Here is a 27,360-nt window from a genome sequence, read left to right as displayed (position 1 = left end):
ACTCCCCGGCACATATGGCTATATTTAGCAGCTTGACGGTTTCTCATGCAATGCCTTCTGAGGGCTCAAAGGTCATGCACATACAACAGAGGTCTCTTGCTTTTCCCTACACAGACTGAGATTTCTCTGAATACTCTGAATCTTTTCACAATATTATGTATGGTAGATGGTGAAAGACCTAAATTCTTTGCAATCTTGCATTTAGAAATGTGATTTTTGAGCGATTTGACAATTTTCTCATGATATTTGGCACAAAGTGATGAGCAATTACCCATATGCAAAGACTGAGATGTTCGTTTTACACTCAATCCCGATACCCTCACCTATTACCAATTCACCTATTGTGGACTGTTTCAAAAGAGTTTAACTTGGATATTTTATATGCTTTTCACTTTTATTTTGCCTTTCTTTTTTTTTTTTTGGAGTGTGTTGCAGCCATCAAAATCTAAATGTTTACATTTGCAAAATACAATTTAGTGAAATATTTTCTTTATACTTTTGTCAGTTAAATAAAGTTGAAAGAGAATTAACAAATCACAGATTCTTGATTTTATTGCATTTTACAAAATGTCCCGACTTTTCTGGATTTGGGTTGTATATCTGGGAACCACAATATCGGGCAAAACTTTTTGTCATGGCCAAGACAAATTTGTGCATCAAAAATATTGCATTGAATATGAAATGTCTGTTTTAGCCAATGTACATTGTAGTTCTTAACCGAACAGTGAAAGATAAGATTTTGTAACCAAGCGTGTAAAATAAGCTCTTTGAGTTATTAAATTCTGCCCTTTTTGAAAATATGTGCAATTTATTTTGTTTATTAAACGCGACGGAGTGCCAACTCCACTCTCGTTCTTCTGTTGTACAAACCCAAACCTCAACTTTGGAGAAGCATTAAAACTCAAACAAAACCCAGGAGTTATTAATGCTTTTTGGCCGGGCTTCAGACAGCCGTCTTGTTTTATGGTTAGAATTCGGGGAAATGATTTAATGGAAAAGGTTCAAGGCACTACCCGGCTGATTCAGCTTTCCTTTTTCCTCTGCTGTTTCACTTGCATACCTAATTCATGTTTACAAATGTTTCCCCTCCACAAGCACACACACACACACACACACACACACACACACACACACAAATAGATCCCCACTTTCCTTTTAGAGGTCATGGAAAGGTCTCCCCTGCAGGAACTGATTTATGAAATGTGCATATGCTGCAAAATTGCATGGATGGGAAATGTGCTGTTATGAATCCCTGATCTTTTTTTCTTCTTCTTCTTCTTTTTTTTGTTGTGTGCCTGGCATCATTTTATCATCATCTCTAGGATTATGCAGACCAACATGCACCATGACAGAACTCGTAAATTTGAGTGAAACATCTGCATGATTATTCACAAAGATAACTTGCTTCATGGCATGAATATGTGGCCAGTAGGAAGGGGATTCTGGGGAATATGTGCATGTCACACAACTCTTAAAGTCAACAGGACCTTCTTAACTTTCCAAATCACTTTCCTGGTCTTATTTCGAATGATTGGTGCATGATATTAATTATAATTTTGTTCCATGCAGGTCCTGGGAATTTGTATCAGATAAAATCAAGTCATATCCTACAAATATACAGTTTCACTTAGAAAAACAACACTTGTGGAAGTAAAATGGGTTGGAAAGACATTTGAAGTTTAGTTTAAAGTAGAGAGAAAAAAAAGTAGCATTCAGTAGCAAAAACTATTTTCTATTTATGTATTAGTATTTTATGTGCTTATTTTATTACCTCTACTTTTCATTGATTAGTTTTCCCCCTTTGCAAAGCTTAAGCAGTACTAAAATATATATTTTTTAATTCTGACCTTAAAGTGGCTTGTTAAGTTTTTTTTTTTTATACAAACAATTATTTTATTTTATCCACTTAACAATATGTAAAGTATGTAAAGTCAAAAATGCTGTTTAATATTGACTTCAAATTGATTTATCAATAGTTTATCATTCTATTATTCTTATTTTTTACACAAAAAATATTTAATTTTATCCCCCTGCAATGGTTTAGCGATATATATTAAATTAAATCATGCCAAAAATGCATTTAAAATTGACTTAGAGTGATTTATCCATAGTTTAGCATTTTATTATTATTATTTTTTAATACCAAAATTATTTTATTTATCGTCATGCAATGTACGATAATGAATATGTATTAAAGTATGCCATGCCAAAAATGCTGTTTCATATTGACTTTAAAATAAATGTTATTTCCCCTGCATGTGATGATATAGCAATATGTAAGCTACTAAAATATGTCATGCCAATATAGCAAAATGAATTTGAAATTAGTAGCCAGACTTGGTGTGAATGTTTATTGTGATCAGGCCTGGGACACACTGGAACGTGGATCACATGCCTGAGAACGAAAGGGAAGGACACACAGGAGCCTGGGAAAGGAAACAGACGTCCAGAGGCTTAGTGGCTGTCATTGCGAAAGCAAATTCCCACTCTAATTAACATCAAGAGTTTCAGTGACTGTGTACATATGCACTCTGTCTCTCTCTCTCTCTCTCTCTCCATTAGTGTGGATCACAGCACAGGCTCTGAAGATACTTGAATTTATCCTCTAGCATAAGTAGGTGATATAATCTGAGAGGCTGCTCCAAAGGCAAGGTAAGTGCGGATTTTAAAAGCTGGATTTGTATTGAAAAATATATATATATTAACAATAGTGGGTGGTGCTAAAGATCATGCAGAAAATGTCCACCTGTTAGTGATGTGGGAATGGCAAAGCGTTGGTCTTAACATTCTGACTATTATCCATGTTGTACAGATGGCTGTACACATCTCAACCATTTTAGGAATGAGATTACATAGAGCGCAAATGTTCTCCTGCTTCTCAGATGTTTCTCCGGGAAAAAAAGAACTTTAGTATTTTCAAGTGTCTCCTCTAAAAGTCTCAGAAGAGATCTTGATGTCTCACATTTGCCAAAAAAAAAAAAAAAACCCACCAAGTCTGCAATCAAAAAGATCAAAGAATCAAAGATATTATTATAAACTCAAATTATTCTCATCAAATTCATCCAATACCAAATCATTTGAATTGCACTGTCACAAATTGTATAGCTCTTTCCCAGCTAACAAAAAAAAATGTTCTAAGAATGTTTTGCTAATGTTCTCATTAAGTTATAAAAGCATTATTTCTAAATGGTCTCTGAATGTTGAAAACTGGAAGTTTTTTAAATGTCTTAAAAACGTTTTTGCAAAATGTTTATACAGACGTTAAAGGGATAGTTCACCCCAAAATGAAAATCCTGTGATAATTTACTCACCCTCAAGTTGTTCTAAATCTGTATAAGTTTCTTTGTTCTGATTAAGCTATTTTGAAGAATGTCTTCAAATAAACAAATTGACTTCCATAAAATATCTCCTTTCCTGTTCAACAGAAGAAAGAAACACATACATCATTTTTATTTTTGGTTGAACTATCACTTTAAGGCAACATTCCATTATATCATTCTTCAAACATTACGGGAATGTTACTTTTGAGTGTTCTCTGAACATTCTGAAACAAGTAGTAAGTTAGTAACATTTAAAAAAAAATTTCGACGAACATCCAACTAAAATGTTTCAGAACAAAAACACTTCATGAACAATGTATAAAGCAAAATTTTTATGCTAACATTTGAGAACATTATTATAACTTTAAATAAACATTCTATTGATGTTATTAGTTTTTCCTTTGCATTTTTCGTGTATAGACGACAACGTCGTAAAAAAGATCCCTGTTCACACGGATCCACGAAAACTAAAAGCGCTGTATAATTCATGCCAGGCCAATAGTTGGCGATGTCACTTAGTAAAGAAACACTAAGCACCTATAGACTGAACATGTGATACGCATGCGCATGACGTCACTGCTTTCACTGTGTTTTTGTAGTTTACATGGAGACGATAACGGTATCGTTTTCAAAAACTTGCACTTTGAAATCCATTTTCAAAAGTTTGTGTTTTCAGGCTCCCCAAAACGCCATTGTAGTGTAAAACGCATACAAAATTAGTTGAAAATAGTGTCGTGTAAATGACTCCTATATTTCTGAGGGTTTCCTGTCAACAAATCCCCCCCTTTTTTGTAGGAGAAACATCTGAGACAAAATTGATACTTTAATGAAATTTAACAGATCTCCATGAAGTGTCCCATTTTATTCCTAAATTTCCACCTTTGAAACATATGTAACACTAATGAATCATAACTGTATTTGTTCTCCATTAAGTCTCATGAGTTATGAACGAGAAGTCTCTGAGCAATATTTTCCTTTGGGTTTGAGACTAACTTTCCAAAAGCCATTTGATATATTTGACTGTAATCTGAACCCTTGTTTTTGTAAATAAAAGGTCTTTCACACATGTTTCATAATGAAGGATGGTGGGTGTAAAACAAATGTGCAAAAGCTAACAAGTGCTTGCGGGAATAATGAGCCTTTTTGGAATATTTTGACACTGTTTGAGCCCAGCTGAGACACATGCTGGTGGAAAGATTGTTCCATTAAATCAGAGCCAAGAGAAAATGTGCATCTTGCCCATGTCAGTAAAAGTCAAGCATACTTAGAAGATATAAATCACCAAATGTGGGAGACTCATCAGAGGGGAACTCTAAACAAGAGCTCTGGAAACATGATAAAGTGAGCAAATGGACCGCAGCCATAACGATGTCAGCCCGAACAAAGAGACCACTTAAATATTGTGCTTTATGAGACCACCTCCTCCACCTCCTCAGCCTGCCGTGGCTTATATTTCTCATCAAGATAAAGAATATCCTTTGGGCCAGTTTCACGGATCTGTTTGAAAGGCATCGCGCCATTAATACAGGCATTGTTTGGACTGTTTGACGAAAACTCACAGGTTCTCTGCTTTTCCCAGAATTCTTCAGGGATGGAGAGAAGCGAGGCCTCTGTGATTTCTGCCCGTTTCATCATGTGTTTAGCGTTCGCAGGTAATCACAACTGCCCTCTATGCCTTCGTGAGAGATTCAACAGACCCTCCCTCTTCTGTCTGGAGCAAGCAAATGCAATTAGTCCAAAGGAAATGGCCATTTACAGACATGAAATCATCCTTTGTGTAAATTATACGTCTTTTAGTGGCTGTAGAAATGGCTAATGTATCTTTTCTAATGCATCTTCTTTTACTTTGTCCCAGTCTTGGTGAAGGGAGCAGAAAGCGTCTGGATGCCGCCAGAAAGGTGCAGGGGTCTGCCATGTGACAAAGTAACCTATGATGCTACGGTTCATGAATTTTGTGTTCTGCCGTTCACTCAGACTATGGCAACCACTGACTACCAACTCAGTTGTCCCTGGCCAACCACTAGAAGGTGAGATAGTTGATTGTTATATTGTCTTGACACAAGCAGCTGTAACTTCTCCTAGAGCAGGGGTCCTGGAGGGACAGAACCCTGCAGAGTTTAGTTCCAAACCTGCTTCAACACATACCTGGGCTCCATCCGAATTCGCATACTTCCCTACTATATATTAACGAGTTTGCTTGCCCATAAAATCTTTAAGATATTAGGTTAAACTTATTTGGCTTGCTGTCCACTGAAGAGGGGCTCGATGAAGCAGCTTCAACTCAAGCTCTGATATACCCCCCAGTGGCTAAATGTAGGATATGATAATTGAAGGGCAAGGTACCTGAGATGAAGGTGGAGTTTGGGGAGGTGGAGGGATACTGGAACAGCTGATGCTAGAGAGAGGTAAGCGGCTGCTTATATACTCAGGCTGTTGATTGAAAGATTAGATGGGCTCACTCCTCCCTAACTTGCGTTTAGGAACTTCATATAGGTGAAAAACATTATGACCAAAGAAGCATGTTCAAATTCACAGTACTGAATTTAAAAAAGTACCCGGATCATACTTGTGGTGAGATTTTGAAGTATGCATACTATGAATGGACACTTTACAATCCCATGAGGCCACGGGAGAGGATTTGTGAATGGCAGTAAAGCAACATAACTGACTCTTGGTTGGTCACATGATAATGACAACATGGCGAATGTAGCCAAGTTACATTGATACTACACACACTCATACTATTTAGAACATAATTTTTTTGCGGTCATTAAGTAATTACTTATTCTAAATAAGCCCCTACTCAAGAGAGTATGCGATTTCGGACGCAGCCCTGTAGTTTTCAAATAAGCCTGAAGGACTTGATTAGCTTGATCAGGTGCATTTAATTAGGGTTGAAGCTAAACTCTGCAGGGCTGTGGCCCTCCAGGAACTGAGGGGCTGTTTACACAACACCGTTTTCATCTAAAAACGCAAAAAAAAATTGCGTTTTGGCCATTAATTTATACGAAAACAGCATTTTTGGGAGCCTGGAAACACAAACTTTTGAAAGTTTTTGAAAACGATAACGTTATCGTCTCTGTGTAAACTACAAAATCGTGAATTGGTGAAAACGGGGCCGTCATGCGTATGTGTTCAGTATATAGGGGTGTAGTGTTTCTTAAGTAACATTGCCAACTACTGGCCTGGCAGCAGAATACAGCGTTTTTACTCACTTTCGGGGATCCATAGGAATGGGGATCGTTTTGACAACATGTCGTATGTGCACGAAAAATGAAAAGCAAAAATATTTCCGTGTTTTAACATCGTTATCGTGTAAACGTTCCCTGAGTTTTGTACCCGCGATCTGGAGCTTTCAAACAGGGTAATTATCGTTAACTAGTTAAAACATTTTTGTTAATTGAAATAATATAAAATCACAAATATTCAATGAAATACTAAACATAAATTAGGAAGGTTGCCTTGGCTACTAACTGAAATAAGTTTAAGTACTACAATTGGAGTAATATTTAAAAAGAACAACAACAACAACAAAATCATAGCAAGCTTATTTTGTTTTATTATTTAACTATTTTATTTTGCCTTGTTATTTAATTTTATTTATTGAATTTACATTGTATTTCATTATGTTATTTTATCTTTATTTTTGGTTTTATTTATAATATTTTATTTTATTGTTGAATCTTATTTAAATTTTATTGTATATTATTGTATCTTTGTAATTCATATTTTATTATATTCTTTTATCTATTATTATTATTATTAGAATTATTATTCTATAATATTATCTATTTATTCTAAATATCTATTATTTCATTCATTATTTTTATCTTATCTTTTCATTTCATGCAATTTATTTATTTATAATTGTATTAATATTTTATTTTATTATCTATCTATCTGTTCATATGTGTCCGTCCATCCATTTTTGTCTCATTAGATAGATAGATAGATAGATAGATAGATAGATAGATAGATAGATAGATAGATAGATAGATAGATAGATAGATAGATAGATAGATAGATAGATAGATAGATAGATAGATAGATAGATAGATAGATAGATAGATAGATAGATAGATAGATAGATAGATAGATAGATAGATAGATAGATAGATAGGGATGAATGGATCCCTATCTATCTATCTAATGGGACAAAAGTAAAAAAAAAATCCCTCAGTAGGGATTTGAATGACTTCTTCTTAAAGAGCGTCTGCAGTCTAGAGTCATGGGAAAGTCAAGCCTTTCTGCTTCCCTGGGGTCTTTGTAACATCAGATTTTTATGAACAGTAACGCCAAACCCAGAGGATGACTTTACACTCTTCAATCTTCACGACAGCCAGCCCATGTGGGTTGTCTTAAACCAAAATATTTAGTCCAAGTAATTGCGTATCTCGATGAGCCAACAAATTACAGCGTACCTTCAACTTGACTTCTCTTGTAGTGCCAGGGCTGTCGCTACAATTCAGGGGGCGCAGGACAACATTTTTATGGTTTGGCCCTTACTTTCTGCTAATGAATAGGTTATACGAGTGGTTCTCAACTGGTGGGTCATGACCTAAAAAAAATGGGTACAGTTCTATACTGAGAAAACAATGCTTACAGCAAGCAATAAAATGCAACTTATATAATGATATATAATATCATATCATATCATATATATATTGTCCTCTCTATACATAGTCATATATCAATTTGTGAAAGGGAGTAAACATTTCCCATATATTTTACTGTTGACATTAATGATACTACTGTATTAATACATTGTTAAATGAACATTGAATAATGTTTTTAGGGCATTTTTGTATGGAAGTGTCAGAGTAAAAAAAAAAAAAAAGTTAGTTTCTCTGTAATTCACCTGCTGTTTCTTTTGGTCTCTCAGACACTACGTCAACCTGATGTTGTGCATTGAGAATCTGGCTAACAACACATGCTGTACCTACGCTCCCTACAGACACCACGTGTTGATGGATATCCACAAGGTGTATTTTTCTCTGTGCTTATATATGAAGGATCCAGGTGTGCCCACCCTCCTGCTGCTCATCGTCCCCTGCACCATTGTCCCGCTCATAATACCGTTCCTCTGCCAGTACTTCAATTAGAGTATAGACTGGCAAACTACAACCGATGATCAGACAGAGTGTTACTTTTTAGAATGGATAATGTGAATGAATCAAAGTATTCTCAGATGTTTTGAAAGGCCTGACACTCACAATATATCTGCAATGATATTTAATGCACCATTTGATTGGCTATTAAGTTTCCTAAAGACCATACTAGATTACATTTGTGCATTTGGCAGATGCTTTTATCTCTGAATCCATGACCCTGCTCTCCTGCTCTACTGTTCATGAGCTGCAGGAATGCTTTACTATCTATACTGTCATTCAAACATTTAGGCAAAAACGCTAAATTACAAATGAATTTGTGAAGCGGTGACGGCATGCGCATTCGTGTTACGTGTTCGGTCTATAGCCATGTCAGTGTTTCTTTACAAAGTGACATTGCCAACTACTGTCCTGGGAGCATAATACAGCAATTTTAGTTATTTTCACGGATCCGTGTGAATGTGGATCATTTAGACAAAGTAGTTGTCTCTGTGCGAAAAAAGCAAAGGAAAAATCTTTCAGTTTTTAATGCATTATTTTCATGTAAATGTACACTTATTTTCACAAAGAGTTCCTTTGTTTAACAGTACAAACAGTGTTATTGTGAAATATTATTACACTGTAAAAAATTTCTAACCCTCCCAAATCAAAAATTTCAAGTGACCGATAACATCTAAATTTCTTGCAATAGTCTGTTAACATTGGCTCAATGAGAAATAATACGTCAGACTAAGTGAAAAATTTAGATGTTATCGGTCACTTGAAATTTTTGACTTGGGGATGTAATTTTTTTTTACAGTGTACAATTTTACGTTTTCTATAGTCCTATGTTAGGACAATATATAGTATACACAGTATACATAAGTTATAGCACAACAACACAGAATATACATATACTCAATGAACTGCATATTATACAATATACACTTAAGATACAAATGCAGGCTATATATATATATATATATATATATATATATATTCCCCCCGCACAAATATATAATGTAAAATACTATATAATGTAATACTGTCGCAACGAGTACACAAGTGATTATGAACAGTGGGTTTGATCAGTCCGTTTAGTTTAAGTCAGTTGAATTAATATTGTGTCAGCCAATGAATTAGGATAATTATATCTAAAGAGCAGTATATAAGGGTCCGGTGTGAGACTGTAAAAGGCTGAATGTGGGAGTTTAAGAGTTCAGAAGTCTGATCACTTGAGGGAAGAAGCTGTCACATAGTCTTCCGCACGATGATAGCAGCGAAAATAGCCCATGGCTCGGGTGGCTGGAGTCTCTGATGATGCCACCAGCTTTCCTCATAGATGTCCGGGAGAGAGGGAAGCTCACCTCCAATGATGTGTCCGGCTGTTCGCAACACCCTTTTGCAGGGCTTTCCTGTTAATGGCAGTGCTGTTGCCGGACCAGGTAGTGACATAGCCAGTCAAGATGCTCTCCACGGTGCTGGTGTAGAACGCCTTGGGGATGCGAAGGTTCAGGACAAACTTCCTCAGCCGTCTCAGGAAGAAGAGGAGCTACTGCCTCTGTGTGGACAGACCATGTGACGTGGACACTGAGGAACTTGAAGATGCTGACCCTGTCCACTGGTGTCCCGTTGATGCTGATGGGGCTCTGTTCTCTATCTTGTCTCTTGAAGTTCATCACAATCTCCTTGGTCTCGCTCATGGTTTCATCGTTCTTCAGTTATCAGTCCTACCACTGTTGTGTCATCAGCAAACTTTATGATGGCGTTGGAGTTGTGTGTTGCCACTCAGTAGAGGGAGTACAGGAGTGGACTAAGAACAGAAACAGAACTTATTACGCATAATAAATGTCTTTACTGTCACATTTGATCAATTTAAAGGATCCTTAGTATTAAAGTATTAAGCTGGATAAAAGTATTAAGTAAAAAAAAAAAAAAACATTACCAACCTGAGACTTTCAAATTCAAACTATATATATATATATATATATATATATATATACATACATACAGTATATATATATATATATATATATATACACACACACAGATACAGATAGATGCAGTCATTTAAACAGTCAATGCAAAGACATTTGAAACACATAATAAATATTTATTTTGAGACAAAAAAATAACAATTTGTTTTACAGTGCTCTGAAAACAGTGTTTTCTTTTTACAGAATAGCAATTGGAACTGCTATTAAATATACACATAACATCATAGTATTTTCAGTATTGCTAATGCTAAATAATACATAATTTTCACCATATGAACTCAAAATGTTTGTCTTATTTTCTGACAGACAAACTACACGTCTTAATTATGACCAGGCAACACTTTTAGAGATCTAATAGAGGTCTTTCTGACATGGTCTAAAATGCTGCAAACTCAAAAACCACTACATAAAATAAAGGATTTGCCATGACTCTTTTTTTGTGTGTGTGTTATATAGAGGTTGTCTCATCTGGATCTAAAGTTAGCACTGTTTGAATTAGCATGTAACAGAGGTAATGAGTCTCAGTATCTTCAGCTTGTAGTCGTAACTGTTTACAACTGAGTAAAATGCTTTGTTAGAACCAAAACACTGGCTTTTGTGTGGTCTGTGTGAACTGTTAAATGTGTTGGGTGTGAATGAGATTAATATAATCTGACTGCAAATATTTCTGATTGTCATCCATTTCATCACAACGGGAAGAAGAATGGTGTACATTTAAAATTCACAACATGAAACAAAATGCAAGCAAGTGTAAAAGGCATCAGACATGAAGTTAAACACATCTTTCATAGCATCGGGTGGGTGGTCTGCACATACAGGGTGGCACCATCCACCAAAACCGTAGTCATTCAGACACACATTTTGCGGTTGCACAAATCATACTGTTTCCTTTTCATCCTAAAAACCACAAACAGGAAATGGCAGTGCTTTTTATTATTTCACATAATAACCATATCCACACAAAGTGTTTTTCCTTTTTCAACTTCTCATATGACCCTAAAATAAGTGAGGTACCGACATCGTTGAGCTCCCCGCAAACCCGAACAAGTGTGCTCTTCAACTACGGAGAGCTTCTGGACTTCCACATCAGGTGAAAGTCTCCCAGATACTTCGTTAGTTGGGTGAGTAACATGTCTATAACCACTGTAACAGTTCAGTGGGTGCAAGAAATCTATGCCACTCCATGTACATTCACTGCATCACATCTGTGGCTCAAAGAATTCAATATTAAAACCTTTTTTTTTTGTGCTTAAAGAGCTGTCTCACTCCTTCATAGGCTGCTAGGTAATCGATATCTGCCATCCCAGAAAAGTTAGTAAAGACATCGTTAAAAATAGTCTAAGTGACTACAGTGGCTCAACCCTAAGTTTATCAAGCGACAAGAATACTTTTTGTGCGGCAAAAAAAATAAAGACTTTATTCAACTATTCATTTTCTTCTGTGTGGGCCTCAAAGTTCTCAAAGTCCATGAAGTGTAACAGCGTAGCGCTTCTGGGTTGTACGTCAGAACGTAGGCTCACTATTGGCCGACGCTGGTCATGTGTGTGATGCTGGCCAATAGTGAGCCTACGTTCTGACATACAACCCAGAAACGCTGCACTGTTACATATGTGAACTCACTCAGAGGCCCACACAGAAGAAAATGAATAGTTGAATAAAGTCATTATTTTGTTTTGTTTTTGGCACACAAAAAGTATTCTTGTCGCTTGATAAACTTAAGGTTGAGCCACTGTAGTCACTTAGACTATTTTTAACGATGTCTTTACTAACTTTTCTGGGATGGCAGATATCGATTACCTAGCAGCCTATGAAAGAGTGAGACAGCTCTCAGATTTCATCAAAAATATCTTAATTTGTGTTCCGAAGATGAACAAAGTCTCATGGGGTTGGAACAACATGAGGGTGAGTAATTACTGACAGAATTTTCATTTTTGGGTGAACTAACCCTTTAAAGGAATGATCTGCTATTTCCTAACCTGAAGGGGAATTCCATGTCAAACATATTGGTTGCAGCAACTATGAGGCAAAACACTGAAGGAATATGATTCACATTAGCAAAACTAGGTTAGTCATTGAAAACAGTTTGAAACAACACCCTTCTGATCTAGAATAAATCTTTTGCTGCTGAACCAGGCAGCCACGACTGATAGTAGAAAGCAGAAAATGCTGTTGCTGCTACAGGAAAGAGGTTTTGAAAACAGAACATTCCTTTAATAGCTTTTATCCAACATTTTCTGAAAATAATCAGAGCCAATTTAAGAGAGAACTGAATTCGATGTAAATGAATAGCAGCAAACTTGGTGATCACTGTAGGTTTTGGCCCAAAAATGCTTCGGGTATCAAGTGATGTTTAGTATTTCCATTCTTTCATTTTCAAGCTTAAGGTAAGTTTTGTTTTGGTACCAGAATGGTAGATAGGCTAACTCCAGGAATCAGGAGGCCAAATGGTTTAACTTTAGGTCAAATTGTTCAAAAGTTATAAGCAAATAAATTTTTGACAAGTCACCCATGACCAAACCATTCAGTCTGTTTTCCTACATAGTTCATAGACATAGTTCACCCAAGATTGAAAAATCATTTAGGCCTACTCAGCCTCATGTGACTTTTTTCTTCTGCAGATCACAAAAGATGATATTTTGAAGAACTTTGTGAACCAAACAACACTGGAGTCCACTGACTTCCACTGTATCTCATTTATGTTTATGGTCCACAGTCATACGTGTTTGGAACCACATGAGGGTGATGAATGATGACAGAATATTCATTTTTGGATGAACTGTCCCTTTAACTTAATCTGAAGATCATTGGAGAAAAGACTGGAGAAAATTCGTTAGAGGAGCAGCACAATTTATCATCAAATATCGAAGATGGAGGCCGATCTACTAGGTGCTAAATAGTCTGACAAGCTTGAAGTTGGTTAAAAGGCTGCCATAGACAGACAAATAATAGTATGAAAACCAACAAATACAATAAGATGCATCCAAATCGTCACTGCTTACCTTAACTACTCTTAGAGGTGAAAGCACACAAAGTTGGGCCTGTATGCTCACAATCCATGGATCAAGCCAATCATGTAAATTAGTGCAATGGGCAGATCTGTGTAACTTAGCATTCCTGCTTACAGTGCTAATTCATAGTGGGAGATGAAGATCAAAAAGCTCCTGGAAAACATGTCTCTGTTTCTTTCACTTTCCTTTGTTGCTTGGATTGAACTAACTCAAAAAAGCAAGCCTGCAGAGATTGTGATGGAAGTGTGAGCATTAGTGGTAGTGCAATACATTTCAGACTCTCCATAAAGCTTTAAACTTCTTCGAGATATACAAGAAACTAATAACCCCAAGAAAACATCAGCTCTGAGAGCAACCAAGGAGCTTTGTTTCAACCCAATTGGAATGAAAAATTACACAGAATATCTCTTGAATATCTCCATATAATTGAAAACGAGATGGAGCAAATGCGCCACATTTTTCATCAATTTGTTTTCAAGACCAGAGTATCTGAGCTGCTTTCCACATTAATTTTATAGCAACAACATGCACAATCATCTCATTTTTATTTAACTTCTCCGAAGTAATTTTTGGAAAAATATCTGAGACCAAGTCAACATGGAGACAAAATGTATCCAACTAACTTCATTAATGCATGTTCCTGGCCTCGGTGCACATTATTCCAAAGGAAACAATGTTTGTCCTCATTAAAAGTGTAACAACTCACTCTACCTCTGAAATGACTTTCCTGTTTGCTGACATCACTCTAATATTTGAGCCCGGCCCCTTCACCACATGTCTCCATTTTGCCATTTAATGCTCACTTAATTTATAAAATCAAGTCCCACCTTATATTTTGGCTAATTAAAAAATCCTGTTTCATCAGAGATGTCACATTACAGAACTAAAAAAGGAATGTGAATGCCATTTCCCATTTACCTTACATAAAACCTCACTCAGAACTTCAATAAATCTCCTGAGCTACAAAAAGAGCCATTTTTGAGCAATAACATTTGCCTTTGGTCAGCTAACATATGTAGCTAAAACTAAGATCTGTAGCTTACCAACCGATGAGCCTGCCAAAGGCTTCACACACTGGGAATCCGATTCTCAAGCAATTACAGCTGGCTTGTCCTCATCAAATTTCATCACTCAGCTACATCCCTAATAAATGCTAAGGGCAAAAAAATTAAAACCAACATTTTACCATCAGTTTACCCTTTTGGCTTCCGGACAGAGCTATCCGATGGCTCAACTAAGAATACACGGCAAAACACCTCAGATGTGTGGCTTCGTATTAAGTGCTTCAAAGACCTGCCATTCGCAACCACAGATCTCCCCTTACCGCTCTCAGGCTCGAAAGCAGCACTTAGCTTTGTGCTTTCCAAGAAACTAAACATCTATTCAGAGAAGCATAGCACTGCATGACAGATATTCCTATATTGCACAATTTCCCCTTGTTTTCACACTAAAAAACTGGGGAAACGACGAGCAAAAAGAAACACATGTGGAATATGTGTTTGTGATGAAATGAGCTAGTGTACCGTGACAAGACCAAGAAGTCTGTATTACGCACAAACAAATTCAATACACGCATGGACGGCACGCTATTTACAGTCCAAAAGGGCGGCTTTCTCTAAAGGCAATTGTCCGAACTCAAAACATGACTGTAATGGAACGATTCTTCCTGTTTTCAGGTCCGTCTGAGCCTTATGTATGAGACTGTTTTGATCAGAGGAAATTTCTTTATCAAAACACAAAGAAAGAGATGAAGATGTAAAGGTTTAAAAAAATAATAATAATCCAAATGGAACGGCAAACAGGTGACTCGAAAGTCTAACTGCTAGTGAACTAAACTCGTTTGCTGATTGTGTCGGGCTGGTCGGGATGCTCAAACAAACAGAGCAATGTTTTCAATATGTTGCTGCATATTAAGTTAGGTTGGGAGAAAGTATTTTAACACAGAAAATACACACATCACCTTTAAAGGCTTTATATCAAGGCAAGGGAAACATGGATTTGTTGGCTTAACAAGGATTTTAAAAGGTCATGCACATTGTAGCTATCCTCTGACCTTATCCTATGACCCTGACAAACAATTTGGCAGTACGTTTCATCAAAGCCTCCAGTCTAAACTGTAGCAATAAGTGCATCCATACACACTGGCAGTTGACAGCCTTTGGAATCGTATTGATTCAAAAAGTTAGCATTTATGCAATCAACGAAATCCAGGTTTCTATGGCTTTAACCTATTTCAGCTGAACTGTTCCCAAATACACTGCAGTATAACAGCATAAGGAATGGAATTAGTTCTCTGAAAAGATCTATATTGAAAACACACAGACTTGAATGAACAGATTTGGGCAATAAAGCCTATAAATTCTAAATGCTAAATTTATATATAGCAAAATAAAGCTGAGCTGCTCAAAGAAAATAAACTTATCAGTCACTCTGGGAAACTTCAAGACAAATAAATAAATAAAAATAACATAAATAAATAATAGAATACAAAATAAAATACACTTTTAGCAGTGAATCTGTTTGGAAGGGAAATCATGTTCTGAGAGATAATTAATCTCTTGTAAAAAAAATAAAATAAATAAAATAAAATAAAATAAATAAAATAAATAAAATAAATAAAATAAATAAAATAAATAAAATAAATAAAATAAATAAAATAAATAAAATAAAATAAAATAAAATAAAATAAAATAAAATAAAATAAAATAAAATAAAATAAAATAAAATAAAATAAAATAAAATAAACTTTTAGCAGTGAATCTGTTTGGAAGGGAAATCATGTTCGAAGGTTTGTTTCGCTAACTCCAAAAAGCGACTTAATTCAAAATGACTGACAGGCTGAGAGTGATATCTGTCAGGAAGCAGGGACATTTTCTGCATGCTATTCCATATAGCACCTTTACACGTATTGTAACTACTGCATACATCAATCAAAGTAATCTCACTACTGCATAAAGTACGTCTAAAGGGACTGCACTACTGTTTTCAAGCAACGGGACTGCACAGCAAAGGGATTGACCAGTCTAAAGGGCACTGAGAGGTCATGCTACTGTAATATTCAGACCCTGTGGTCAATGCCTACAGTACAGTACAAGGCAACAAAGATCTACAGGCGCAACTTATTGGATTTGTCTCACCATCATTGCACTTTGGGAGGTCTAAGGTGCACGGGCCATATCTATATATTATATTATATTATATTCAAAGGTCACTGGGCAGCAGCAGTCAAACATGTAGGCCACGTTTTTGGGAGAAAAAAAAAAACAAAGAGAAAAAAGATAAATAATAGTAAGTATCCAAAATATGATTTCAAAGTACACATGAAATAATTCTGAAAGACGGCAGTACATCAGAGTTCTTCAGATTCCGTACACCTTTCCCATTATGCATAGACCTGCGATCGATCGGTCAGTGACGAGGTGAGCCATGTGACCTGCATCTAGACAAGCATGTGGATCTCGTTGTACTCATCGCGTCCATCTTCATCAAAATTTGGCGAATCCTCATCAGCATCCAACTGCAAGAACAAAAAATGTGTTAAAATGAAATCAAAACCAGGTTTTGATCGGATCATCAGGTGTAAAGGAGAGCATGGACAAACATGAATGCAATATTAATTAGCAGACTCACCGCTGCAAGCTCTCTCTCCTCAAAGATCCTGGTCAGGATGAGTCTACGCAGAGGTACGGTCATGATTAGGATGAAGGGAAAGGCCAAAGAGACTATGGTCGACTTCACCACCCACAGCAGGACGATACACAACAACTGAATGATGGTGAACATGTTCATACGCCAAGTCTTCACCTGAATGTCAAACACGTTAAGCCTAGAATTACAACAAGGTCTGAAAACTTGTGAAAATGCTTCTATTTAGCATTTTTCTATTATAATATAATAGATCATATTTTTGCATAAATTATATTGTCAGACACAAATTTGCTTATTTCATAAGCAACAGAAATAGAGCAGAATATGAAATATTTTCAAGCCTAGATTTCCAATGTGGTCTCAGACTTATGGACCCTTACTGTGCATGTAAACTATATACAGTGTTCCTTTTTATTAAAAGTGGTTTGTCATTTTAATTTTGGGGATTCTGTGAAAAAGTGCAAATTGCAATGGGGATTTGTGCGCCACCTTGTGGATGCTTAAAAAACTTTCAAACAGAATCCAGATGTCAATTTAGTACAAACTTGTAGCATATACCAAAATCAAACACAAACACAGATGATCATCATTGCATTTGTAAATAACATCACCACCAGCTCAAACTCTTGGGAAGAACTGATTACCTTGGTGACATAGATGTGGTCAGGGTGATGTTTAGCAGGCGTGACCATGAGTGTGATTCGCTCATAAAGCTGGATACCAGTAAGAGAAGTGATGCCCATGTACAGAAATATCCCAAACAGCACAGCCAGAGGAATATGACGCAGCACATCTGTCATCACTATAGACAACCCTGCACAGAAGAGATAGGATTGATAACAATTGATAATATGATAAAGGACACCAGAGTTCAATACATATTTCAATTTAATATATTGATAATCAGATTCAACTATTCTTCTACAGAGTAGGCCCAACAGTTCATTATTCTAAATGCAGGATGTTCATGGTTGCCAATCAACACAGCATCTTGGCACATTTCTGGTGTTCATTTTCATTCGTTTTGAAGTAGTAAAAACTAATTGCAACTGCAAGCTCTGACTTCTTCCTTTTGGCTGTTGGGATGTCATATAAGTAGGCATGAGGAACGAGAGGCTGTTCTGTATCGTAAATGAACTCCGCTTTGCGTCGTGCCTAACAACGCCCTTCAGCCGTGACTTATTCACGATACAGCACTAGCCTCGAGCAGGTAGTTAATTACTTAAACTTACCATTTGGTGTTATTTTATTATTTTATTGCATTTATCACTTCTTCAACCTAATATGAAAGTGAATTAATGTCATCAATAACAAAGCCACACATTAAACCTCTTAACTCATGCCATAGTAACAGGCAGAATCTTCTTATTATAGTAACATGGCTGAACATGAATGCACCAACACTACTGTTCAAAGTTTTGGCCTCAGAAATTAATATGTTTATTTAGCAAGGATGCATTGAATAGATCAAAAGTTACAGTAAGGCATAATGTTACATAATGTTATAAATATAAATGTCCATTCATCAACGAATACTGAAATATATATATATATATATATATATATATATATATATATATATATATATATATATATATATATATAATGGTTTCCACAAAAATATAAAGCAGAACAACTATTTTCAACATTGATAATAATGATGATTTCTGAAGGATCATGTGATACTGAAGACTGATGTAATGATGCTGAAAATTCAGCTTTGCATCAAAAGAATATATATATATATATACAGTATATAATTTTGTTAATGTTTTAAACCAGAAAACAGTTATTTTAAATTGTAATGATATTTCACAGCATTACTGATATTGCTGTATTTTTTATCAAATAACTGCAGCCTTGGGGAGCAAAAGATACTTATTTTCAAAAACAAACTTTTGAACAGCAGTTTATATAGAATGTGTGGTCACATGTGTGATAATGAGATGCTCATCCAATCAGAATTTTACGGAGCCCCTAAAGGGACCTTTGCAAAAATAAATACACTCACCTAAAAGATTATTAGGAACACCTGTTCAATTTCTCATTAATGCAATTATCTAATCAACCAATCACATGGCAGTTGCTTCAATGCATTTAGGGGTGTGGTCCTGGTCAAGACAATCTCCTGAACTCCAAACTGAATGGCAGAATGGGAAAGAAAGGTTATTTAAGCAATTTTGAGCGTGGCATGGTTGTTGGTGCCAGACGGGCCGGTCTGAGTATTTCACAATCTGCTCAGTTACTGGGATTGTCACGCACAACCATTTCTAGGGTTTACAAAGAATGGTGTGAAAAGGGAAAAGCATCCAGTATGCGGCAGTCCTGTGGGCGAAAATGCCTTGTTGATGCTAGAGGTCAGAGGAGAATGGGCCGACTGATTCAAGCTGATAGAAGAGCAACTTTGACTGAAATAACCACTCGTTACAACCGAGGTATGCAGCAAAGCATTTGTGAAGCCACAACACGCACAACCTTGAGGCGGATGGGCTACAACAGCAGAAGACCCCACCGGGTACCACTCATCTCCACTACAAATAGGAAAAAGAGGCTACAATTTGCACGAGCTCACCAAAATTGGACAGCTGAAGACTGGAAAAATGTTGCCTGGTCTGATGAGTCTCGATTTCTGTTGAGACATTCAGATGGTAGAGTCAGAATTTGGCGTAAACAGAATGAGAACATGGATCCATCATGCCTTGTTACCACTGAGCAGGCTGGTGGTGGTGGTGGTGTAATGGTGTGGGGGATGTTTTCTTGGCACACTTTAGGCCCCTTAGTGCCAATTGGGCATCGTTTAAATGCCACGGCCTACCTGAGCATTGTTTCTGACCATGTCCATCCCTTTATGACCACGCCCATCCCTTTATGACCACGCCCATCCCTTTATGACCACCATGTACCCATCCTCTGATGGCTACTTCCAGCAGGATAATGCACCATGTCACAAAGCTCGAATCATTTCAAATTGGTTTCTTGAACATGACAATGAGTTCACTGTACTAAAATGGCCCCCACAGTCACCAGATCTCAACCCAATAGAGCATCTTTGGGATGTGGTGGAACGGGAGCTTCGTGCCCTGGATGTGCATCCCACAAATCTCCATCAACTGCAAGATGCTATCCTATTAATATGGGCCAACATTTCTAAAGAATGCTTTCAGCACCTTGTTGAATCAATGCCACGTAGAATTAAGGCAGTTCTGAAGGCGAAAGGGGGTCAAACACAGTATTAGTATGGTGTTCCTAATAATCCTTTAGGTGAGTGTATATAATGACTTTCTCGTGAGCACGTGAAAGTCTGTATTTTTTTAATTTTTGCAAAGGTCCCTTTAGGGGCTCCGTAGAATTTAGAGTCAGTAATCTATCAATATCTGTGATAAATTTTATTTTTAGTGTTTCTTACCCACTAGGATAGCCACACACATCCCTGTCACCCTCTGCTCTTTAACTTCTTGGATCATGGGCTTCTCTCCAGGGGCAGTGGCTTTGCTCATGACTGTCAGAGCATTCACGTGAGTCACCGAGCGCACAGTGGCGGCAGTCAGCCAGGGCAGGCCGAAGAGTGGGCAGATAGCTCCCAAAGTCACTATCAGAAGCAGGTCCAGATGAAAGCCAGAACCCTTGATCAAACGCCTCTCCTTCTTGCTCACTATCAAGCTGCAGACAGGATGAAATTGTTGGAATGAATACAATGGGCCACAAATATGATTGCATTTCCATCTGAGGTTAAATTTAACATCTCAAGATGTGTTGCAAAGGACTGTACATGTAATGTTAGCTTACTCACGTGGTGATTTGAGTCTCCATGAATATGAGGATAAAAACCAGCAGGGCCGGGATCACTGAGGCCCCCATCATCCAAACTGGAAAAGGCTGTTTATCTCCAAACGGACTGATAAACCAGCTCCGTTTGTCCGGAGATGTGACCGAGAAACCAGAGGGGACGTTCAGCTTCTGCAACCACAAAAACACAAGCGCTCGTATCCCAGAGATCCTAGGCTTCATTGGTTACAGCGCTCTGCCAAACCAACCACACTGTAATACAGACTCGGAAGAAACCTGGCTCCAATTACAGGCCAGTACTTAATAAGAAGAATACGTTGCATGGGAGAAGAGTTTCTTTGCAGTAATATATAGTGCACGTGAGAGTTTAAGAGTGTGGTTACCTGTGTGTATGTATCAGGGATGAGGCAGTCCACCAGCACGGAGATCAATATGGAGATAGGAATCCCGAAATCACCAATGATTCGTCTGGCCTTTGATGATGACAGATGATAGACAAACACACGCACACACAAACAGAGGATGGCAAACTTTTTAGTCAGCGCAAAATGTTTGCTCACAAGGAATCATAACTGGAAAAAATCATGTTTGCAATCACCATTTTTGTTGCTTTCCAGAAAAAACATAATTAAAATGAAATTAATTTATTTGAAAAGCAAAGTTGTAGAATGATAGATGATAGATAGATAGATAGATAGATAGATAGATAGATAGATAGATAGATAGATAGATAGATAGATAGATAGATAGATAGATAGATAGATAGATAGATAGATAGATAGATAGATAGATAGATATAAAAGACACAAGACATATAATAATGAAAAATTAGCTTGCTTCTCTTGATTGATTTGTTTCAGATAAATACTGTATATTCCTTTTAACAATTATATTTACCTTTCCACCAAGGAATCTGCTGTTACGAAATTTTCGCAGAAAGAAGGCCACAAAAAAGGTTCCTATCATGAGTACTAAGGATAGCAGGGCTGTGTTTGGCTGGTTGAGGATGGGTTCCCCAATCACACCTTTGTCTATGGTTTTGAAGACAGATATTACAGGAGCTGTAGGGTAGCTCTTCATCAGAGGGTGCTCTTGAAACACCTGAGGGAAAATAACACATTTATTTATTTAACCCTCATTTGGATTCTAGCATCTGATAAATGATGTAAATAAATAAGCAGGTTTCTTCACACCTTACAGTAACAGCAAACTACCAATAGCATTCAATAACTTTGTTTCTTGCTGTCTACCACCTTACATAGGTAGCATCCTAAGTTAATTTCAGTCCCGGCGCCAAATTCTGTGCATCATACAAAATGTGAACCCTATAAGAGCAGCATGGGAGACTTGACTCGTGATTTTAAAGTTTGCCATTAACATGTTGCTAAGCTGTAAGGCACAACACTAACTATTTTTATTGACACTATCTGATCATCAGTTTGTATTCATAATCAATATTTCTCTCTTCAGTTTTGTTGCAGAGTATTATGGGATTGCCTTCTAAGCACATGCAAAGATGCCCTTGAATTTGGCAAAAAGAAGACACCTTCCTTTTAAAACAGTCTAAACATCTGAAGCACACCTATGATGGCTTTGCACATGCTGGTATTGGTGGCATTAAATCTGTACCTTAATTAGCTTAGAGAAGGTTTCAAAGATGAAAATGAGAGAGATGAGAAACGCAAAGATCTCTTGGGTGAAAGGGGAAATGTAGCGCACGAGGAAGCTCCCCTCAGCTGCCACAATCACCAGGACAATGAAGATGAGCCAGAACCCGATCCACACTCGGCCTGTGAGATATTCGAAGCCCTGCGCCTGGCAGAACTGATAATGAGGAAGAACAAAGAAAGAGCAATAGGAAAGATAGCAGAAGAAAAAGAGAGAAACAGGATAGAAAGGCAGACCAATGTTAATGAAATGAAACTTCCTCCTTTTTCTCATAATGTTTGAACCATAAAGACAAAAAAAGTACCTTATAAAAAGCCTCCTCAAAGACCAAAAGTGGTCCAGAGAAACCAATTATGAGCAAGGGCTGTCCAGCTAGCAGTGAGAACAGCACACCCACTGTCGCCGTGGAGATGATGAGCTCAGAGACTCCCATCATGCCTTGTGTCTTCTCACCTAAATAAATGAGAATATAAAGTACCAAATCATACAATGGAAACTCATTACCGCCACACTAGAAACATAAATCATGCTCTGATAAATCTGAAAAACTCTTTTTTTTTTTTTTACTTATTCTACTTATTACATCATAATTATGAGATAAAAAGTCATAGTTATGAGATAAAAAATGGAAATTGACAAATCAAAATGAAGAGTCATTATAACATAAAAAGTAAATTATGATGAAATTATAATATAAAAAGGTCAAAATTATGAGATGCTAATCATAACTGAGATGAAGTCAGAATTATGAGAAAAAAAAGTAATTGTTGACTTACAAGCTCATAATGATTTTTATCTCATAATTATGACAAAATGTCAGAATTACGACACACTATGTCATATTTATAAAACAAAGTTACAAAAAGTCAGTCATGAGATAAAAAGTCATATATATGACACAAGTCATATTTATGATATAAAAGTCAAAATTATGACACTCATATCTCATATTCATGACTTTTTCATGTCATCATTATGATTTATCAAAGCGTGGGTTTTTTTTTTTCTTATGTGGTGGAATGGGCTTCTATATTATACAGACTCCACTGTCAAAGATAGAAGGTGAGTCGAGGGACGAGAGCGTCACTGTCTCACTTGCCTAATAAACCTCCAAAGGTGATAGTGGGCGAAAGAGCAGCAAAATAAATGAAAATGACAGCAGCAAAACATTGTGTGTCCATGGCGTCCTTCAGGTCGCTTAGGTAGCGTGGATAACGGCGGCGAATATCATGGATCACACCTCCAAAGGGAATACCAGAGCGCTTGAGAGGGTCAACATCAAACTGATCTTCCTCCTCCTGCTCATCCATACTCGTGTCTATAACACAAAGAGCACAAGTCAACATTAACAGAACAGACAAACTGGAAAATGTGAATCTCAAATGTAATAAGTATTTCACCTTTGGTCTCTTGCTCAGCTCCTGTAACAGTACTGCCGCATTTTTTGTACTCCCTCTCTTTGCGCTTGCGTAGCATCTGTTTCTGGAAGGAGGCCACAGTCTTCAGCAGGTCTTTTCCCTCGACGTCCGATGGTGGAATTACAATACTGCAGTCTAAGAACTCATTGATTCCATTAAGAAGGTCCTGGCGGTCATCAGCAAAGTATGCTACCTCGTGGAAGTTCTGTGGAAGGTCATGAAAAACAGTGAAACTGAGTGGTTTAAAAGATATGAGTATCATTTAGCAACTTTTGACAAGTCGGGTGCAGTCCTGAAACTTCTCATCAGGCCAGCAAAGTTTTATGTCAAAAAAAAAAAACGTATTGGCGTTGTTGCTACATGTATTTGTGATTTACTGTAGAAAGGGTTGAAAATCAAACATCTTTATGGTTATTTTGGTGAGGCTTGGTCTAAAAATCATCTGAACCAATTTTGTCCAATCTTCTCAAAAATATACAGTTTTCAATAAAATTCAATATGGCGGACGGGTCATAATTTAAAACTTGACAAATGGGGTGTCATATAACAGAATGGAGGAATATGAGTTAGCCAGAATCAGAATTTTGGGTCAAGGCATTCTGAAGTTATGATTTGATTTCTATGCCATAAAAGTGATTAAGCACTCTTAGGACATGATGCCAGTGATACCCATAAAGTTTTGTTTCAGTTTGCCAAAGTAATGGTGAAAGCACATCTTCTGTTTGAAGGCTTAGCCATAAAATTTGTTAGAGATTTATAGGAGAATGGGAAATAATATCGAAAGTCCATTCAGTGATTTTTGTGTGGTTTGATCCGAATATTATCTTACCCAATTTTGGAGAAGATTGGACAAAATTTGCAGCAGAAGAAATTTTTTAAATGGCGGCCAAGTAATAAGGTGAAACTTGACAAATGGGGTATATTTTGACTTACTTAAGGAGTATGAGTAAACCAGAACTGTAATTTTAGGCCAAGGCATTTGGATTTAATTTGTATGCCATGAAACTGTTTAAGCCCTCTTAAGACATGAAGGCATTGATACCCTAGTTTGCCTAGGCAAAAATCTAGCCAGAAATGTATCTGAACTGAACTGACCCAAGAATCATAAAAAAACGAAAATGCAATTTTTATGGCACTATGCAGTCGTCCTCAACCAGGGGGCCGTGGTCTAGTAGGATTTAAAATATTTAAAATAAGACAAAGCCAGCATTAAAATAAGGTAAAACAACTAAAAATCCAGATATTTCTTATCAAACCATAATTCATATTGTATGATTCGGAAGATGAACCTTATCAGACATTAGGGTAGAGAAGGAGCGCCCAATCTCATGATAGTCCATGTTGGTCTGCGTGGGGCCCAGCAGCACAAAGATGAACCGAACCGGGACGGGGACTTCCAGAACGGACTCCAGAAGGACAGCCTCGTTCAGCCGGACAAAGGCCATCGCGGGCTTCTCCAGGAACTCCACACACCCTATAAACACATATATTGCGGTTAAAATAAAAAACCACACAAACAGAGATCCAGAGACAGAAATCAAACACAACAGAAAGCATTCATCTTCGCTTAGCTGACTGAGGCATTATTGGAAAACTCTGGTGCGATGACTCAACATCATCTCTGGACCTGAAAACAACAAACGCTGGAACGAAACGCTCCTTAACTTACCCACTAAGACCACTGTGGCCTCGGCATCCTTGGGAATCTTTGCCAAAAGTTTCATAGATCTGGCGGCAGCATGTCCCTCAGCTGAGACAGGGTGGAGGTTTTTCTTTTGTTGACAGAAGAAAATAGTTAGTGCCATTTGAACGCCACACATCAGCCTCAAGCTGTGGCAGAAAAGCTTTGGCAGATAGCGCATGCATAGCTGCTCTCACTCTGATTGTTTATTGTTCCATTTCGTTCATGTGTTCGGGTGACAGGGTGAATTTTAATGAACCATTGTGCCTGTTTTGCATCACCGAGCACAAATCTAAACCTACAGATCCAGGTGACAAAGTGGAAAAGCAAATGGTAAATCACTTCAAATCAATTTAACACAATACGTCTTTACTTTTTATATGGGCTGTTTCGAATGTGCCAACATTTTTAGCCATGGGGAACATTCATAGTTTCACAGCTAATGTATCAAGAGTTTAACTTGAAGCACCTGTAAACTCACTATTACGCTTAATCCTGCACATGTGGCAGAGCAACTTACATGATCCAAGCATTAGCAGTGCTGCTAACCAGACCCAGACCGAATGTGCAGATGCATTTTCATATATTCTTGCTTAGTATTTTGTCTTGTTTTCCAGTACAAATACTAAACAATAGCTATGTTTCCATCCAAAGTTGCAAATTTAACTTATGTGCAAAATTGGAACATCGCATAAAACATTTGCAAATAAAGCAGTTTCCATCCAGTGTGTCGAAGAGAACAAAATTGTCACTTCATGATAAACTGTCGCTAAATATCACTAAGAAAAATGGAAGTTCTTGCAGTAGGAGAAGCCACTGTATATAATAATTTTGCATACAGTATAATAAATTACTTTAATTTATCTTAAAGTTATCTTGCTTTCAGAGGTGGATGCCTGCTGTTTGGTAACGCAGTCGTATAAGACAGTTCTGGCAGGTAAATATACTGACCACTTTGATGACAGACATTGCTCAGGCATATCAGAACGACCAAGACAGCATTTCAGATGCTGTGCAATGAGATCGGTCCACTGGTTGGTCCAATTATGCAGTCCCATCGCAAAGTCACATTACTTTTTTGAAGTGCATTTATTCTGTAAATGTGTTTCCATCGTTTCACAAGTTTTTTTATGCACATTTTTAGAAAGTATGAGCATTTTGGCATTTCCATCCAGCGTTTTTTTTTTTTATGCAAATGATGAAAATGCACATTAAAACAGGTGGGTGGAAACATAGCTATTGTTCCATTAAGATACATTTACTTAAGAAGCAGAATTACTTCATATATTATTTCTTGTTTTCTGAAAAATGTATCAAGATTTATCAAGTTTATCAAGTTTTTGTCTAAAACAATAAAATATCTGACAATGAAAAGTCTCGTTTTATGACAATGGGGTAAAAAATATAAAAAGATTTCACCCCAGTGTCATAAAACGAGACTTTTCATTCAAGAATGTTCAAGAAATTTTTTTTTTTGCAGTGTTCTGCACTGATTTTGGTTAAAAATCTGTGTGATTCTCTGGAGTGTATTTACACAGAGTAATACAGTGCTACACTTTCATTAGTAGCTGAAAGCATAATTGAATAAGCCAAGATATGAAATAAAGAAACGATGCAATGAGTAGAGTTTTGGAAATTATAGACGTTCCCATTCTTTCTGCAGAGTTGGTTAAAGCTAGTTTAGCCGGTTTCTCAAGCTGATGTTTAGATTGATTTAGTTTTGTTGGTTGACCCAGCCTAACCAGCT

General features: G+C 37.0%; 2 protein-coding genes across 5 annotated transcripts in view; one reads left to right on the top strand and one right to left on the bottom strand.

The window, feature by feature from the left end:
- The first annotated feature begins 2,562 nt into the window (after positions 1 to 2,562).
- Positions 2,563 to 10,990, top strand: LOC309502801 (uncharacterized protein). The gene is made up of 4 exons (XM_082175339.1): positions 2,563 to 2,652; positions 4,900 to 4,972; positions 5,176 to 5,347; positions 8,203 to 10,990. The coding sequence occupies exons 2-4, from the start codon at positions 4,912 to 4,914 to the stop codon at positions 8,420 to 8,422; spliced, it is 453 nt and encodes a 150-aa protein (XP_082031465.1). The 5' UTR covers positions 2,563 to 2,652; positions 4,900 to 4,911; the 3' UTR covers positions 8,423 to 10,990.
- A 5,065-nt stretch (positions 10,991 to 16,055) lies between these two features.
- The window catches only part of slc4a3 (solute carrier family 4 member 3), an 81,204-nt gene continuing 69,899 nt past the window's right edge, over positions 16,056 to 27,360 (bottom strand). For all 4 annotated transcript variants that reach the window (XM_082174614.1, XM_082174616.1, XM_082174615.1 and 1 more), the window contains 13 exons: positions 25,602 to 25,704; positions 25,222 to 25,406; positions 23,915 to 24,137; positions 23,614 to 23,832; positions 22,819 to 22,967; positions 22,476 to 22,670; positions 21,744 to 21,947; positions 21,230 to 21,319; positions 20,851 to 21,017; positions 20,467 to 20,720; positions 17,705 to 17,874; positions 17,043 to 17,216; positions 16,056 to 16,929 (listed from right to left, as the gene is read on the bottom strand). In XM_082174614.1, the coding sequence (XP_082030740.1) occupies positions 16,852 to 16,929; positions 17,043 to 17,216; positions 17,705 to 17,874; positions 20,467 to 20,720; positions 20,851 to 21,017; positions 21,230 to 21,319; positions 21,744 to 21,947; positions 22,476 to 22,670; positions 22,819 to 22,967; positions 23,614 to 23,832; positions 23,915 to 24,137; positions 25,222 to 25,406; positions 25,602 to 25,704 (2,211 nt within the window). In that variant the 3' untranslated portion in view covers positions 16,056 to 16,851. The remainder of the gene's footprint in view (positions 16,930 to 17,042; positions 17,217 to 17,704; positions 17,875 to 20,466; positions 20,721 to 20,850; positions 21,018 to 21,229; positions 21,320 to 21,743; positions 21,948 to 22,475; positions 22,671 to 22,818; positions 22,968 to 23,613; positions 23,833 to 23,914; positions 24,138 to 25,221; positions 25,407 to 25,601; positions 25,705 to 27,360) is intronic.

This window comes from Leuciscus leuciscus (genome assembly GCF_965113295.1).
Source record: "Leuciscus leuciscus genome assembly, chromosome: 7".
Lineage (NCBI taxonomy): Eukaryota > Metazoa > Chordata > Actinopteri > Cypriniformes > Leuciscidae > Leuciscus > Leuciscus leuciscus.
The sequence above is the reverse complement of the archived record's forward strand: the minus strand, read 5'-3'. Positions and strand labels throughout refer to the sequence as shown.

Bases quoted from the DNA above. Each gene is read 5' to 3' on its own strand.
- LOC309502801 (XM_082175339.1), top strand. From the start codon at position 4,912: ATGGAGAGAAGCGAGGCCTCTGTGATTTCTGCCCGTTTCATCATGTGT. The intron at 4,973-5,175 runs GTAATCACAACT...ACTTTGTCCCAG, and splicing joins CATGTGTTTAGCGTTCGCAG to TCTTGGTGAAGGGAGCAGAA. The intron at 5,348-8,202 runs GTGAGATAGTTG...TTGGTCTCTCAG, and splicing joins CCCTGGCCAACCACTAGAAG to ACACTACGTCAACCTGATGT.